General features: G+C 45.1%; 1 protein-coding gene across 1 annotated transcript in view; it reads left to right on the top strand.

Annotated features, from left to right (window-relative positions):
* HTATSF1 (HIV-1 Tat specific factor 1) overlaps positions 1–16113 on the top strand; it is a 456325-nt gene that overhangs the window by 72075 nt on the left and 368137 nt on the right. The window contains exon 2 of the mRNA XM_069612801.1: positions 1785–1998. Within this exon, the coding sequence (XP_069468902.1) occupies positions 1785–1998 (214 nt within the window). The remainder of the gene's footprint in view (positions 1–1784; positions 1999–16113) is intronic.

Raw genomic sequence — 16113 nt, 5'->3', positions numbered from 1 at the left:
TATGAGAATTGTAATTGGACGTTACTGTGTCAGGTGGTCGGCTTGGATCATCCTTAGAAGTTGTTACTTCAGAATTGTTACATTAGGTGAGCCCTGTGATTCGTCAATAGTCCCCGCCATCTGCCCCTAACTACACCGCCCTGATGCGGGCCCCCAAGCCTGGGACAAACTCTGTTCCCAGCCCGCGAGGCAACTGTTCTTGTCACATGTATACTATGTGTCAACTAGGTGCAACTATGTGCCTGCTGTTATATAATAGTGTCTAATAGACTAATGCCGTGAGAGTGCTCCATTCCCATCGTACACGGTAGCCGGAGAGTAGCAAGTATTGTTGCAAAAGCATCTGTCTAGCCGTGGGACGGCTGCTCGTTCCCAGCCTCTGAGCCTTGGCCCGATACCAGTTCGGCCAAGTCACCTGGTAGGAGACCATCTCTTCGCTTCAATTTTCGAATTGGCTTGTATTTTGCAAGGAATATTCTTTGCAGCAGCTGGTATCACCTTGGTTCTTGTGTCAGGAATGTCATTCGCAACATTGTGGCCTTGGCTGCCGTGGCTTATCTGCTTGCACAGCGTCTTGCGTTTTGAGATCTCCTTGAGACAATCATGGCCTACTATATTTTCCTAAGGCCTGCACGGCCCTCTAGCAAGTGTTTTCAATAGTGTCCATACGTTGGTACATGTCATGGTTGATCAGGTCCCACAGGTGCTCTTGTTCTTCGACCGTGTTAGTTGCATATGAGCATCTGCAAGCAGGCATACAAATCCTTCTTGCTTTTGCTTTCTGCATGGTTGTAGCGAGCCTAAGTGGCAAAATAATAAACGTAGATGGTATGTATATGTCACCGTCCTCTAACTCCTAGGACTGTACGCGTGTGTTTTTCGTGTTGGTTGGTGTGTGGGTGTCCCGAATGTGCGGATTGCACCTGTGCTTCCTGTCGTTTTGATGTCTCTAACGACATGAGGCATTGCTTCATAGTGTTTAGTCCAGTCGGTTCATACGGTTGTTTCCAGCTCTGTCTTGTACCTTTTTGTTCACTCTAGGCAGGGTTTGTGTTGTAACAGGTACATATGGTGGGCTGGTAGGGTACCTTTCGCGGTAGTTGTCCATGGCTGGAGCAGTAGAGATTGGCACGGGGTCATAGGATGGGGCGGCCATGTTGCTGACGGTGCTTCTTCCGGTTGGGGTGGGGGGAATCATCTGGGACTGAGGATCTGTTCGGATTTTCCCTCTTCAATCCGCTACAGAGCTTTGGTGATTTTTTTACAAATAGTTCACAGTTATCGGACTGCAGATAAATCCTTCAGTTCTTATACCTTGCATCTAGAATTAAATTCCATTTTCTCTCCAAAAGCTCACACTTCCTGAGTTATAGAAGCTCATTGCTTTCATTTATATTAGTCACTTTGGTTCAGAAAAATATGGTCCCTTTCCTTTAGGATCCACTACCAATTGCAGATATCCGATTTTCAGCACCAAGAAACGACTTTGGCATAAGTACACTATAGAAATATCATATAACCTAGGTATATTACATTAGAAGATTGCAAAATTGTATGTATTCACACCAGCCTTGGTGATGTAACCCTAGTTCCTCTGTTTGTATTCTTCAGACTTTAGATTTTTTTGAAATGCGAAAAATTCTGCGTTTGGCTTGGATCTAATTGACTGCCCAACTAGGTATAATTTCTGCTTGCCCAGTTACATTTACTGATCCACGTCTTTTTTTGCACAAGTGCAAGATTGTGTTGAGACATTAGAAAATGGTAGTTTTCTTTCTTTGTAGATCACAGAGGAGTTCTTGGCATTATACCATGCTAACTACGGACTGCCTGCTGCGGATGCAACCAGTACTGCTGAGCCTGTGCCACAGGCTGTGACTGAGACACCTAAAGCTGCTGTTGAAATAGAACCACCGGCAAAGGATTCAGAATCTACTGAAGCCCCTGCAATAGAGAAGGAACACAAACCAAAAGCTGAAAAGAGGAAACCTGAAGCAGGTAAGAGCCACATCTGTTTTTTAGAGTGTTTCCAACTTCTATGTAGTCTCAGTTTGCAAATACATTAATTGACACTGAAATGTACTCAAAATCGCAGTGAGTCCGTTGAGAACCGGGAAAGAGACCATTCAAATAGAACACTTGTCCATTTTTTTAGGAATGATGTCTAATTTGTGAATTTGATTTGCCACTTTAAATCATTTAAAGATCATATTGGCCTACAACCAATATTGCAGATCTTATTAAGACTGCTTTGTATGTCTTAATAAATCTGATGTTGTTTCTGTCAATATATACATAATGTCATACTTCATACTGGAAGTCTGTGCGGGAGAACCACACTCATCTTCGTAGTTCTGGCTATAAGGTGGAATTCTAGCATCACGTATACACCAAAATCGATTGGCTTAGGAGTACAGGTAAGTGGGCGATGGATGCGGTGCGAGAAACACAGCCCAATGTTACCCACCTATTAACTTCCCTTGGCAATGCTACCATGTGGTCATTCCAACATCCCCTTGCCCCCAGATCTCTTGTAGTTAGTTTTATCATGCAGTAACACCAAATGATGTTTGGTGCTGCAATAGTTTTTTTTAATAGTTTTCTGAAAGTTATTTGCTTAATTGAAGCTGTAAATCCACTCCTGTTGCAATTTTAACCAAGAAGGCCTTCAGCCCCTTGATTTATAAGCAATATCCTCCTAAAACTTATTTTTAACTTGAAAAGCCTCCAATGCTCATTTAACGGGGACCAATTGCTTGCTACTGTTTAATAGTACAGTACCGATTCTGCATGAGGCTCCTGTTTAGACCTTGTTCTGTTACCTTCCAGCACAACGTTTTATTTTTCTTCATAGGCCAGTGCCATTTGTTCAGCACATCCCACTTCATGATTTTCAGTTTAGTTTCTCTAGCAAATGTTTAACGTGCTTATATAATTTCTCATTCACTGAGAATTCAGTGTTTTAAGTGCATACAAAATATATCCAGCGTACATTGATTGAGGGAAACATTATGTTTAAAACATCAGTGTTAACTGCTTAAGATGTTACCATACCTATTAGTGCCTATAGCACCTGGTTAAATGTGTGGATTGGTGTATGCACCTAGACATCTTGTTTAAGGTTTAGTGCTTAATTGCGCAGTGACACACGTATAGATTTCACTACTTCGTTTTGACATTTTTACAGCCATCTAAATGTGTAGGTTTTTATTTTCTGCCAGAATACCAAAACCCCTAATTTTTAAGATATGAAATACTTGCCCAGTGACTTTCAAAGCTGCAAAGTGAGCAGTCTTGAGGAGTTCCTTGCTTTCCACCCAACTTCCCTTTGCAGTTTGAGACTTTTAGTTTGGTTGTCCTCATAAATATGTGCATTCTATCAACATGTAAAGCTCTGGCTGTTCTCCCAGTCTTGCATGCCCTCCTCCTTCCACCCCCTCCGGCCCAGGGCCACCTTGACAGCAGTCAAATTGAATGACATTTTACCCTGCATATAAATGTTCACCCTCCTGTCAATCATGCCAAAGTAACAGGTCTTACTGTTGGTTTCCTGTGGAATAGAGGAGCAGGCCTTTAGTCAATAGCCATTTTCACAGAGAAACGTGAGAGCAAGAGGTCACACAGCCGGCTTGGCTCCTGAGTTTCTCATTCTTCTTAGACAGCAGTTGCTCATGCCTATCGCGTTCTTCATCCACATCCAGAAGTCTACCTGAAGGGCCTTTATACCCACTGAAGTTGCTCAAAAGTCCATATGCCAGTGGCACAGTCCTGCTCATGCCAGCACTATGCAATAGCTCCAGCACCTGATGGTCCTAGAGGAGCAGTGTCTTCTGGGAGCTACTGCATGACTAGTAGACTTAATCCCTGCCATGTCGCTTTGTTCCTGGCTTTGACGGCACATTCTGCGGTGGGACAGGAACAGGGATGTGCACATATGCGGTCTGTATGTTGAGGCTATCTCTCCATCCAAGTCCTTACTTGCCATAATGTAATTATCCATCGCCAATGGTGAGTGCACATTTTGCAGCCTGTCTTCAGATCTTTAATGTTCTCTTTGACCCTGAGACTCACTGATATTCGTATCTTCCTGACTTTAAAAGGGGTATGGTGTTTTGGGGGTGTGTTATTGTGATCAGAACATAATTTGCAAACATGTTTTAATTTAAATTTTAAGTCAGCCCTGTCCATTCCTACAATCTCCTTGGCCCATTCCTGTGCTGCAAGGGATGTCCATTCTGGCATAAACAAAGCAGTGTAGCATAGCAATTTGATATGCAATTCTGCGGGTTTGCTAATCAAATGAACACTTGTGTAGCAAAGTTAGCTAATTAAGTTGGCCTCAATGTTTTCATAGCTCTGCAGGGCGAGCTATGAAAACATAGCTCGCCCTGCATTCCTCTCTTGCCGACAGTGCTCTCTTCACCCTCTTTGTTCTGTTCACTTCAGTGCTGATGGAGTGAAAGTGCAACAGTATCCTCCACTATACGTGCCAAAGGCATGTGTAAGAGTGCTAGGCAAGAATTTCTTTTTCAAATAGTTGCAAACAAGAAGTTATCAGGATGACACTTTTACTAAGCTTTTTATATCCTGTCTGGCAAAGACGAGTATATGTCAACTTTATATCTTTTTAAAAGACAGTCATGCAATTCCGTTCCTAAAGTGTAAATTGTTAAATAATCCATAATTGCAGTATTGAAACTGTAAAACCCTGCATTATCTCCATGCTTTACTGTAAAGTTTAGGTTAGTATATCTGAATTTCATAGTGTCAACTATATTTCATTTTGTTGGGGAAGATGCATCATGTTGACTAGTGAACTTTGAAAATGTACATTATCACATGATCAAATGCTTTCGATGGCAAACCTAGTTCTGTAATCTGCCGGTTGCATACATTTTGCAACTGGTGCTCAACCCATATTCCTTGACATTCTAGATTATCATCTGTTGCTTTATACCAGGTGCCCTGAAAGTGAGATGACCACAAACTAATATTCTATCTAGTTTGGCCAGGTCTCTGCCTGCTACGCAATCCACTCTGCTTTGTCTCTTTCCTCTTACATAATAAATACACAAAATGAACTAAATGCTTATGCAAAGTAGTGATCCATAGTTCCATCCAGTCTGTACGTCTACAGATCTACTGCCTTACCAAACACTGTAGTTGGCCTCTAGAGCTCGCTTTGCTTTATGATTGTATTATATATTACCACCTGCAGGAGACGGCTGGCCAATCTGTTTTCAGAGCCTTTTTATCATATCTATTTATTTGTGTCCATTGATGTAGCTAACCTTTTACATTTTACAGACACTTGGCTATGACCCGCAATGGCGTTTCGCCCACTCGGTCGAGTAGATTTTATGAAGGGCGAGTAGCATTCACAATAGAGGTTTGAAATTATTTAACATCTACTTTGGTTGCAGTAAATGTCAAATACCAGTTTCACTGTGTATGGCTGGCCTCTGGGTGGCAGCAGTGTACCAAACATAAAGTGGGTTTGTAGTGACATGCACCATTTTACAGAAATCACATTTCAAATGTGTTGCCCTCTGTTGTTATGGGTCGAATGCATTTCTCTTAGGTTGAAAAGTTAAACTAAGTTACCCGACCTGAATATCTAGCTGAAGTTTAAAGAATTTGCAAGTCTTGACTCCTCTCACAAATGTCTTATTTCAGCGGTACGCAAAATTGCTGTGTTGCTCATTTAATGTCTTGTGTACAAATAACTTTTGGTGACATCAACAATATTAGCAAAACATTGGTAACCAAATGGGTCGGTTTGCTAATCAAAAAACATTTTAATGAGCAAACTCTGCTGATCAATTTTTGAAAACTAATATGCATGCCTTACCATAGATTGGGTGATCAAATAATAAGAGACTTGTCATATATGCCTCACACCAATCAAGCTACACAGACGAGGTATCCATTTGCCCTAAAATTGCCATTAGGTGCCATGTAGCTGACCATTGTTTGCTTTGTGAAGTTCAGACCAAACCTCATTTTAGCCAGCACTTATTTATGGAAGCTCCAATACATCCAGTTTTTTAGTCGAGAGAAAACTGCAATGCTGTAGTCTTGTATTTGTACTGCACAGACCAGTTGCAGGACCTGCCTGAGGACGTCTCTTGCCTGTCTGCCAGCGACATAGTCCGCTTGATCTGGGTCTTGCAAACCTGCAAGCCTAGTGGGTATTCCATTTGCAAGTGTAGCAGTGAAGATCTACGTTTAGCAATACTATAGTTCGAAATTGGCACAAGCTGGGAGCTTTTTAGCTCCTGATTGTAGCCTGAGAGAGCCTGGTTAGCTTGAAACCAGCAACAATCAGCAGCTACTTTTGACTCCTAGGTGTAAGTGGTGTCATACAAACATAACTATGTGTTCTGACTAGGATAGATTTCCCAACGTGTGCAAAGGGAAAAAGACACGCCTAAATTATGTTATATCGACTTCTACTGCACACTGCTACCACTCGGGGGCAGTCTCCATGTGCTCATGTGGTTCTGCAAGAAAGAGGACTGGGTTGTTCCTCAGGGTAGAAGAATAGGACCAGGAGAAACTAGCATCTGTGTGTGTTGGGTTGCAGATGGGTTGTTTGCATGCACTGGCTTGTGCATCTGTAAGAGCCCAGTGCCTGGGTGGTTTGTTTGTGAATGCCCTTTATGTGGGGGGGGGGCAGGGGGTGTTATTTTACATTGGCTGGTGGTTAAGATTATGGTAGTGCATACTGGTTCTGTCCGTTGGGGTATGGTCCAGTGCCTGGGGTGGTTGTTGTATGCAAGTGTTACTTATGTGGGGTGTGTTTGTGTGTAGTTTGGATAGCTCAGGGGCGTGTATTGAACAAGGGATGTGTGTAGGAGGGGAGCAGGAGTTGGGGTGGGTGGTGTTGGTACATTGGGTACTCTCAAAGTTGTTCTTGGTTGCTCATTTTCACAATTCTCTCCCAAGTGTGACACATGGCTAATCTTCACAATTCTATTTAAATATGATGCACGTCTATTCTTTGCAAATCTATTTAAATGTGAGGCAAGGATAATCTTCACAATTATCTGAATGGCACTGTCGTGGTCCAAGGTCCTCAGGCCAATCTCCTCCTCTTCGATAGGTGTTTCCCTCGCCTCATCAACTTCCTCTCATCTCCGGCTGTCCCTTCCTCTCATTCCTTGGCTACCTTGCCCACTCTTCCCTCCTCCTCTGCCCCACTTCAGGCTACCTCCACACCTCAGCAGGGCATACCTCTGATTTGTACCCCTCCCTGGAAGGTCTTTAAGGCTCACAACCTCTGCATCTTGCCACTCTCAACTCTCACTCTGCTGTCAAACTCTCCTCTTGACATCTGCCGCCTCGAAGAAATGGATCTTGATGTCCTCGGTCTTACTGAGACATGGTTCACGGCCAGCTCTGTCACAAGCTATGACACTCTCCTCCCTGATGGCTACAAGATCCTCTCCTTGCCCAGATCCACCCGGCCCGGAGGTGGTGTAGCCCTGATCTTTCCTTAGTGGTTTCCTGCCACTATCATTCCCATGAAGATCTACCCCTCTTTCGAATGCCTTGTCTGCAGACGCTCAATCTCTCCTAGCCACTCTTACTGTTGCTACACTCTATCGGCCCCCTGGTTAAATCACCTCTTTTCTCTCTGACTGGGCTGACCTCTCCTTCTCCCTCCAGGCCTCAACCACTGAACTCCTCTTCCTTGGTGACCTCAACATCCATCTCGATTCTCCCTGTCCCTCATCTTTGCTCTTTCGCAACCTCTGCGATTCCCTTTCTCTCTCTCTATCCTCCCATCTGGCCCGACGCCTTCTACAGGTCACACACTTGGTCTTGATCTCCTCTGGCCTCCCTCTCTCGATCCCTCTGACCACTCCTCTCTCCTGGAGTGACCACTGCCTCCTCTCCTCTCTTCCCCCCCAAGCCAGGCCTACCACTACATTGCCACCTACTTTTTCAGACATCCTACCTATGAAGCGCGTGTCAGTTGAGGCTTTCGCTGCCACCTTCTCCCACCCTCCCCCTCCTCTGGCTGACTCACACCCAGACACAGCCCTATCCCTTCTCTACTCTTCTATTTCTGATAGTCTTGATGCTCTTGCCCCTGTCATGAGGATCTGCTTGAAGTCCAAAGCCAAGTGCAATTCCTGGTATGACTCCGAATTAGCTACACTTAAACGTAAGTGCAGGGCAGCTGAGAGGAAATGGAGGGCTCCTTGTTCGTCTGACAAACTGGCCTGTCGCCTGCTCCAAAGGCAATACCGACTCTGTCCTCACCGAGAAGAGAGTCCACATTCAAGCCTGTGTCTCTGCGGCATCTAACAACTCAGCCAAACTCTTTTAAATCTGCAAGGAGCTGGCCAACCCTGCTGCAGTCTCTACCCCTCCTGTTGCCTCCCAGGCTCTTTGCAATGCCCTTGCCTCTCACTTTATCTCAAAAGCCCAGGACATCCTCTCCATCCTGTCCTCCCCTTCCCCTCTCCATCTGTGCTTGCTGACCCTCCCTCAGCCACCTCCCACTCCCCTTCACATGCTTTCCTCTTTTCTCCCCCGATGAGTTCGCTAGACAAGTCTGATCTATGAAAACCTCATCAATACAAGTTCATCCCTGTTCCTCTAAAAGCATCAAGGACCACATTGACACCCTCGCTCTGGCCCTTGCTGAGTTTTGTAACTGCTCCTTTGCCTCAGGACCCTTCCACCTCCCCTCTGAAGCACTCCCTTGTGCATACTCTTCTCAAGAAACCCACAGCTGATACTTCCTGTCCGGCTAACTATCACCCAATTTCCATTACTCCATTTCTGGGCAAACTCCTGGAAAAGCTGGCCATCTCCCAGCTTAACCTTCATTCCGATTCTGTTGGCTGTCTCATGACCACCAGTCTGGCTTCAGAGCTGCCAGAAGCATGGAAACTGCTCTCCTGAACATCCGTGAAGATCTGCTCTCCAACCTTGACTCTAACATTCCCTCTGTCCTCATCCTACTCGATCTCTCTTCTGCCTTTGACATGGTCAACCATACCATCCTGCTCAACCATCTCTGTGATAAAATGGGTATCACCGACCAGGCTCTGGCCTGGCTGACCTCTTTCCTCTCGGATCGACCCACCCAGGTCATACTGGGGTCCTTCCTATCGTCTATCTCCCTCTACCTGTGGTGTTCCCCAGGAGTCTAACCTTTCGCCCTGGCTTTTCACCCAATACCTGGCAACTCCCACCCACTGCATTGCCTTGTTCTGCTCAAATTTCCAGTGCTACGCTGATGATACTCAGCTCATTTTCAGGCTGCCCTCGGCCACCTCCTCTCCCTCTCTCTAATCTGATTGCCTTGCTGCCATTCAAGATTGGTGTTCCGCCAATGATCTTTGTCTGAATGCCAGCAAGACCGAGATCCTCCTCATCGGCATACCTTCTCCATCGTTTCCCCTCACTCTCTGGCCGGCCTCCCTTGGCCCTCCTCCTACCCCCACCTGTGAGGCTAAGAACCTTGGGGTCAACTTTGATTCCACACTTTCCTTCTCAGCCCACATCTCTGATGTCTCTAAAAAGTCAAACCTCCTTCTCCACCTCCTCAGGGGTACTCTGCCCTTCCTCTCCTTCCCCCAGAAGCTCACTGTCTCCCAAGCTCTGGTTCTCTCTAGGTTGGACTATTGTAACAGCCTCTTTCTATACCTACCTGCCTCTACTCTACGCCCTCTGTAACTAATCCAGAGCAGGATTGTCCTTGGCCTCAGGCCCTGGGATCGTATCTCTCCAGCTCTGAAATCTCTCCATTGGCTACCAGTGGATGCAAGGATTAAGTTCAAAACCCTCTGCATTGTTCACAAGGCTTTCTGGGGCCTGGGTCCAAAATACCTTCAGCTATCCCTACACAAATACCTCCCATCTCGAGCTCTTCGCTCCTCTACCTCGAACTCCATCAGGGTCAGTTGTTTTTCAAAGAAACGAGCTGGGGGTAGATCTGTCTTCGGCTGGGGCCTCCATGCCACTCTAAAACTTGAGGAGAACCATCTCCGGCTCCCAGAAGCACCTCAAGACCTTCCTCTTTGCTTCTGCCTTTGCCCCCCCTCTCACCTGCTGATCTGTTCTCTCTTGGCACTGTGCACCTGGCCACCCTCTGTCCTCCGGGCCCAGTTTCCTGCTCACCCTGCCTTCCTCCTGCACTGCCTCTGGGCCACCCTTTGCACTGAGGTCTGTATCTTTACCCATACAGTGCCCCTTTTTTTTTGTTGATTCGTGCACTTATTAGGCCTACCCTGTCTGTCTTAAACTCAGCACTTGCCACTTGCTGGCTGCACTACCACTTTTGTTGTTTTTATTTATTCTGTTCTCCTTTTGCTCCGCACTTTCCACCTCTACCCCCACCCTTGCACTTTTCCTCCCCCCCTCCCCCATGCACTTGCACGTTCTCAATGTCACTGGGCCCAGTAAAATTGTTGTTTTTGTTCTCCCCTGTTCCCTTCCTTAGCCATGTCGCGCTCTGAAACACTTGTGTATGAGTGCGTTAGAAATAAAATATCAATTCAGTTCAATTCATTGCTATACTTCACAAATCTAATGTTGCGCATGGCTAATCTTCACAAATCTATCTACATGTGAGGCAAGGCAAATTGGCAGTTGGCATTTTGCAATTGGCATTTAAAGCATAATGGATAATAAATAATGGACAAAAAGTTCATTTGCATCTTGCGCACAAGATTTGCTGTGCACTATGTACCTAGCTCCTGGTTCCGTAGAGGTAGCTCCTGCCTCATGGGTGATGCCTCCTATCCAGGAGCTGCTTTTCGCTCCTGCTCATTGAATCAAAATTTCGATCCCTGCGGCCATGTCAACCATTGTTTGAGATCTTTGAAGGATTTGGACAGAACAGCTATTGTGGCTTCTCTTATTGAGTTTAACCATCCCATTTGAAGCAAGGAGTTGAATAGATTCATGGTTTTACAAGTCCCATGATGAGGCCTTTTGTAAAAGGACACTGAGAAGCCATCTAGCCCCGATTGCTTGTTTGTTTGCTAATGGCAACCTTGTTATTGTATGCACTACCCTTTGGGTGCACTACAATAACCCTGACCTCCTGGCAATAGGGATCCAACCTTTAGTAGAAGTCTGAACTACACAGGTTGGTAGTGGTTGAGCAGCCAGCCATATCTCAAGAGGGGTCAATGTGAGCAGTGGTGGTGTGACCGTTTTTCACCACACAATTATCCAAATAAACACTTACACTCAAGGTTTCTTGATAAAACAATTATAATTTATTTCAGAGTCAGTTATATGAACTGCCTTCAGAAAGGGAGCAAAACATGTAACACTGAAGTATACTTCAAAACACACTTAGTTTCTCTAAATCAGATTATACCCATTGGGGATGGCACACAGACACTTCCTACACCCTCAGGTGACTTAAATAGCTAAGACACTGTGGACATTGATTTATCACTGGGACATTTAGAGCAATACTGAGTTTGGCGAAAAAGATAGAATAGAGGAATAAAACAAAGGTTAACAAATGGTTCATAAACTATTAAGTACTTTTTTTAAAACCTTCCTAAACATATTAAATTAACCCTTTCCTGGGGGAAAGGCCAAAGCACAAAGTCAGAGGTAAGAAGAGTCACTCAGGGAGCCAGGACAGCCAATGTTAATTGGAAAATGTCAAGGGGAACTGAAGGTGTGATATATTTTATTTATATTGCGCTCATACACGGGTGATTCAGAGTGCAAGATCTTCTTTGCAGGTAGGTAAAAAGTCTTGCACAAGGTTTTTAGAAATGTTTGTAGAAAATAGAACACTTAAAGGGCCACAAGCTGAGAGGCTTGTGAGGGGCAAAGCTTTAGCAACTCTGCAAGGTAACCAAGACCGATCTCAACTGAGAGCAAGTAAGGCTACACAACAAGAGATAAGTACTCTTAGAATTTACAGTACCTCTTGTTAGAAGAAATGCTTCCAGCTTGCTTCTGTTCCTGTACAGCTCTGCAGATCCTGTTCTTCCCGAGCCTCAGTCATGGGGACGAGAGGGAGGACATCTGGGGACTCCTGCTCTGCAATGGGACGTTCAACGGCAGCAATGGGCAAACTTCAATTTAGCGGTCCTTCAGTGTTTCAGCTCCTAACGTCTGACAGCAAATGGCAACATCGCAGTTCTCGGATACCACTTCAGACTTTCCTTGCTTCTGGGGTCCAGCACTCTGTCTGTGGAGGTGGTTCAGACTTGCTCAGTCTTGCATCAGTGAAGTCCGGATGATCTTCCTAGCGCTCGGGTCCAACTTAAAAGCAACGCACACAATCTGGTGTTCCTCTCCCTGGCTCTTCGGTTCCAGCAGCAGCAGCATTGGAAATGCAACCAGCTTCGAGAGAATGTCCAGATGGGCTTACTTTTGAGTTGATTGGTCCCACCAACTCAAAGGGAGAAGTCGTCCTTGCAGGGATTCTCTAGTTCGAGGTGAATTCGGAGCTTCAGCACAGCAGCAGGGCTTCACCGGGCAAACCAACAGTCCAGGAGTTGGTGGACTCTGCCTTCCAAGCCAAAAAGCCTTGCCTTTTATGCAGGTTTCTCCCATTCATTCCAGCCTAGCTGTCAGTCGCACAGCAGGGTGACTGCCAATCACCTTTGGGTGCATTCCTGTAACCAAGGGGATTAAGCAAAGGGAGTTTGCCCCTGCCAGACATACTGGGGCCAGAGGCAGGCTTCACTTGTGAATCCCGCCAAAGACAAAATGAACAAAGGAACCAAACATGGTTTGGTGCGCAGAGTAAATCTCAAGAAGGACCTTTCCAAAAGAAAATGGCGAAAAAAGACAACCAGGGCCATTTTGACGAAATGGGCACCCATGGGTGCCTTACCGTGGCTGTGAACGCAGCCTGTGGTAAAAACACATAAAAGGTAAACCACTGCCAACATCCATTCATTGTAGAAAGGGTAACTTAAAAATGTTACATGAGAAACTAGACAAAGGGGATACTAAGTAACCCCTCCAGCACCCTATTGTACGAAAGTGTGTGCTGGGTCTAGAAAGTTGCAAACAGTAGTTTCCCTGTGCAACTGCACTGAAGGTGCTATGTGACACAATATAAAGATGATGCCTATGGATTTTGTCAGACTCCAAAGTCAAAAGAAACACAGAGAATAAATCACATTCAAATTACACGAGCGATAAAAAGTCCTAAAGTCCAGCAAGAGAGCTGGGGGGGTCTCTAAGGTAGAAGGGGAATTAACACATTCTGAGAATTCTCCCTAAGACAACCCCACCCTCATCTCTTCAAATTGCATTGTCTAGGCCATCGCTTTTTTCATTAGCCAGTTAATGGCAGTTTGATTCACATCGATTTATTTTTCTGCCCCTTTTTGCCAATGGATCTGCCATTTAAAGAGTTTGGTAGACACTTGGAAATGAATTTAATTCGAAGTGATTTGCAACTGTGTTGGCCCTAAATCACTTGCTAGTTTGGAAAAACCCATCCCATCCAAAGCAACCCTCTGACACTTGGTGCAGCATCACACTCTTTACGAATACATAGTCCAGTAATCCTTCTCTTAAAACAGTGAGTCCTTCATTAAAACTGATTCAGATCCCAAAGCCAGGGCGGGCACAGTCCTTCTGCGTTCATGTTGGCTAGATAGGCCAGGACTGGTTTCCAGGTACATGAAAAAGTTGGAAAAAAAGTGTGCGTGTTTTGTTCTCCTATCGGAATGGGCCAAAGTTTATAGCCGGAGAATCTGTTGTTTTCCTTCAAGTGTCTGCCATTGGGGTAGCTACTAATAAACCAACAAAGGTCATAGCTGACTCTTTTTTTTTTTATTGCTTTCAAGCTCAGATCTCTCATGCTATTGCAAACAATGTGTCCAGAATATGGTTTAAACTGCCATATGTGCAGGTCATCTACCTTTACTAGGCCCACTCCAGCACTCGGTTCGGGGTCTGAAGGCCGATAATAAATGATCACTTGGCAGATTCTAGCCCAAAAAGGCTGCATCTGCCAGGTCACCATTTTTGTTATCAGACCTCTCCTGGTACCTTGCGCTGGTGGAACTTCCCTCCCCGTCTTGCCTGCTGCACTCCAGCGCACTCTTCCAGCTTCAATCTAGGCTGTGCTTCCTACAGACCAACATGCAGAAGGCGGCCGGCTGTATGTTGCCTTCAGCACGCAGGCCTTTAGGGGCGCACGGCCTACTGACCGCAAACGTGTGGTATACCTTCCGTGCATTATCTTGAATATGGCTTCCTTATTTATTATGCATCTCATGCTCTTTACTATGTCGATTTACAATGTCTCCTATATCCTAGGGTTTAAACCTTTTTGGATCTACCTTGTTTCCAGTGAGACGTTTACCCTCTTTTCATGAAGTCCAATATCTCCCGTTGTTACCACTTTAATAGAATCCGGTAGATGCCAGTGATTAGGCCCCTGGTTGGTGGGTCGGAGAGTAGTCTTCTTTCAAAGTCAGTGGGAAGTCCAACGGCTCCATATTCAATTAGAGGGTGGTGTCTATCTTGTAATCCAATTTAGAGTGAGAGACTACCTCCTACATCAGAAACGGATTCCTGAGTGACCCGCAGTTAGCTCTTACCGATGCATCAAGCGGCCCGCAAGTCAGTCAGGGTGAACTGGGATCGAAGTATATCTGCGTGTGAGGGGGATAGGAATTTGGCCAGCCCTTTCTTTTACTGCTGCTTTGTTTTGTCTCGCCTGTCTAAAGTTGTCTTGGTGGAAGTTCACATGGATGCATTTTGAAGGTGGCCCGCATGCTCCATCCATGGGATATGCCACAGGGCTCTCCTCCCGTTTAGCTGTTCAATGTGAACCCATGTTAATCCGATACTTATTTTTTTTTTGCCCGCTTTAAGACAGTTTTCGCTTGCCAATATGCTAAAAAATGTGGGAGGCCTACCCACCCTCGCTTGGTGTTCTCCACAGGGGATCGTATTTCAAAGTGTTTTCCTCATCTTGCAAATTAATCTAGAGATTGCCCGATTGCCTTATTTTAGCAAGTGAAGAAACGACAGTCATTGGGCAGCGCATGTAATAGTTGCTAGAGATGGGGCAGAATGTTTCTTTTTTATAGCTGCCAGGTGTTCAGTGATTTACAATAGCAATTTTGAAGAATCGTTATCCATGATTGATTGCACATTATTCATTGGGTGAATCCATGTTTAAAGAATAGTTTTAGTTGCCTATTTTAGTGACACTTTTAGTTTGCAGGAGGCTGAGGCGTAGCCAGGATCGTCTAACAAGTGGGAACCGAAGCTAATGTAGTTGGGCCCACTGCAGTGACATTAACATCTGTAAATGCCCACACAGTTCTCCTGAGTGGGCATTTACACATTTTGGATGGGCCTTGCCTGCTCAGGCCCTACCCTGTCTATGCCTCTGGCAGGAGGCACACCGTTTCTAGGTATAAAGAGAAATTGAGAACATCAAATTTGGTTCGTGCCATTTTAAACCCTGATATCCTTTCGAATTTTCTTGAGTTACTTCAGGAGTTTGGAAATGGACTGCAAAGGATCCCCCATTCCAATGGTGAAATGGTCTACAAGGAATCACCCAGCCCAAGGGTGACCAAGATGCTGTCCGCTAATGCTAGCTTATATCCCCCCACCAAAGAGTTTTCCCTTTATGCTTCGTTGTATGGTTCCAAAGTAAGTGCAAAGAGGTGCAGTGATAGGGAACAACCATATTTTGTTCTCCTTTATAAATAACTTTCTCCGATTGCTAGCCATTGAGCATGAGCTTTGCTGTGGACAGTCTGATTGGCTCGAACCCACTTTACGTATCAAATCATGAAACCCATTTTTACTGGGTCTTTCGACATGAATGGCTAACTGACATAATTGCGCACTTTTTCACTGCCTGAGTCTACAAGGGTCGCTTTATTTCTGTTTGGATAAACTGTTTAATCTAAATGTTTTCTTTTTAAATTGTCATGGCTCTGGTGAGCTTTTATGAAATGTGTCTGGTTGGCTTCTATCCAGCATTCATCTGTTGCAACCCTGGGGTTCAAATTGAAACAAAATGCAGAACCTTCTATGCAATGCAAATAAGAACTACTTAGTTTGTACAAGGATGCCAATGTTTTGCATCTGCAAATGTGTGGCGCAAAGCCCACAAGTCATGTCGGACAA

The sequence above is a fragment of the Ambystoma mexicanum genome, chromosome 5p (genome assembly GCF_040938575.1).
Source record: "Ambystoma mexicanum isolate Mex_15411 chromosome 5p, UKY_AmexF1_1, whole genome shotgun sequence".
Lineage (NCBI taxonomy): Eukaryota > Metazoa > Chordata > Amphibia > Caudata > Ambystomatidae > Ambystoma > Ambystoma mexicanum.
Note: the sequence above shows the minus strand (reverse complement) of the source record. Positions and strands in the feature narration are given on the sequence as shown.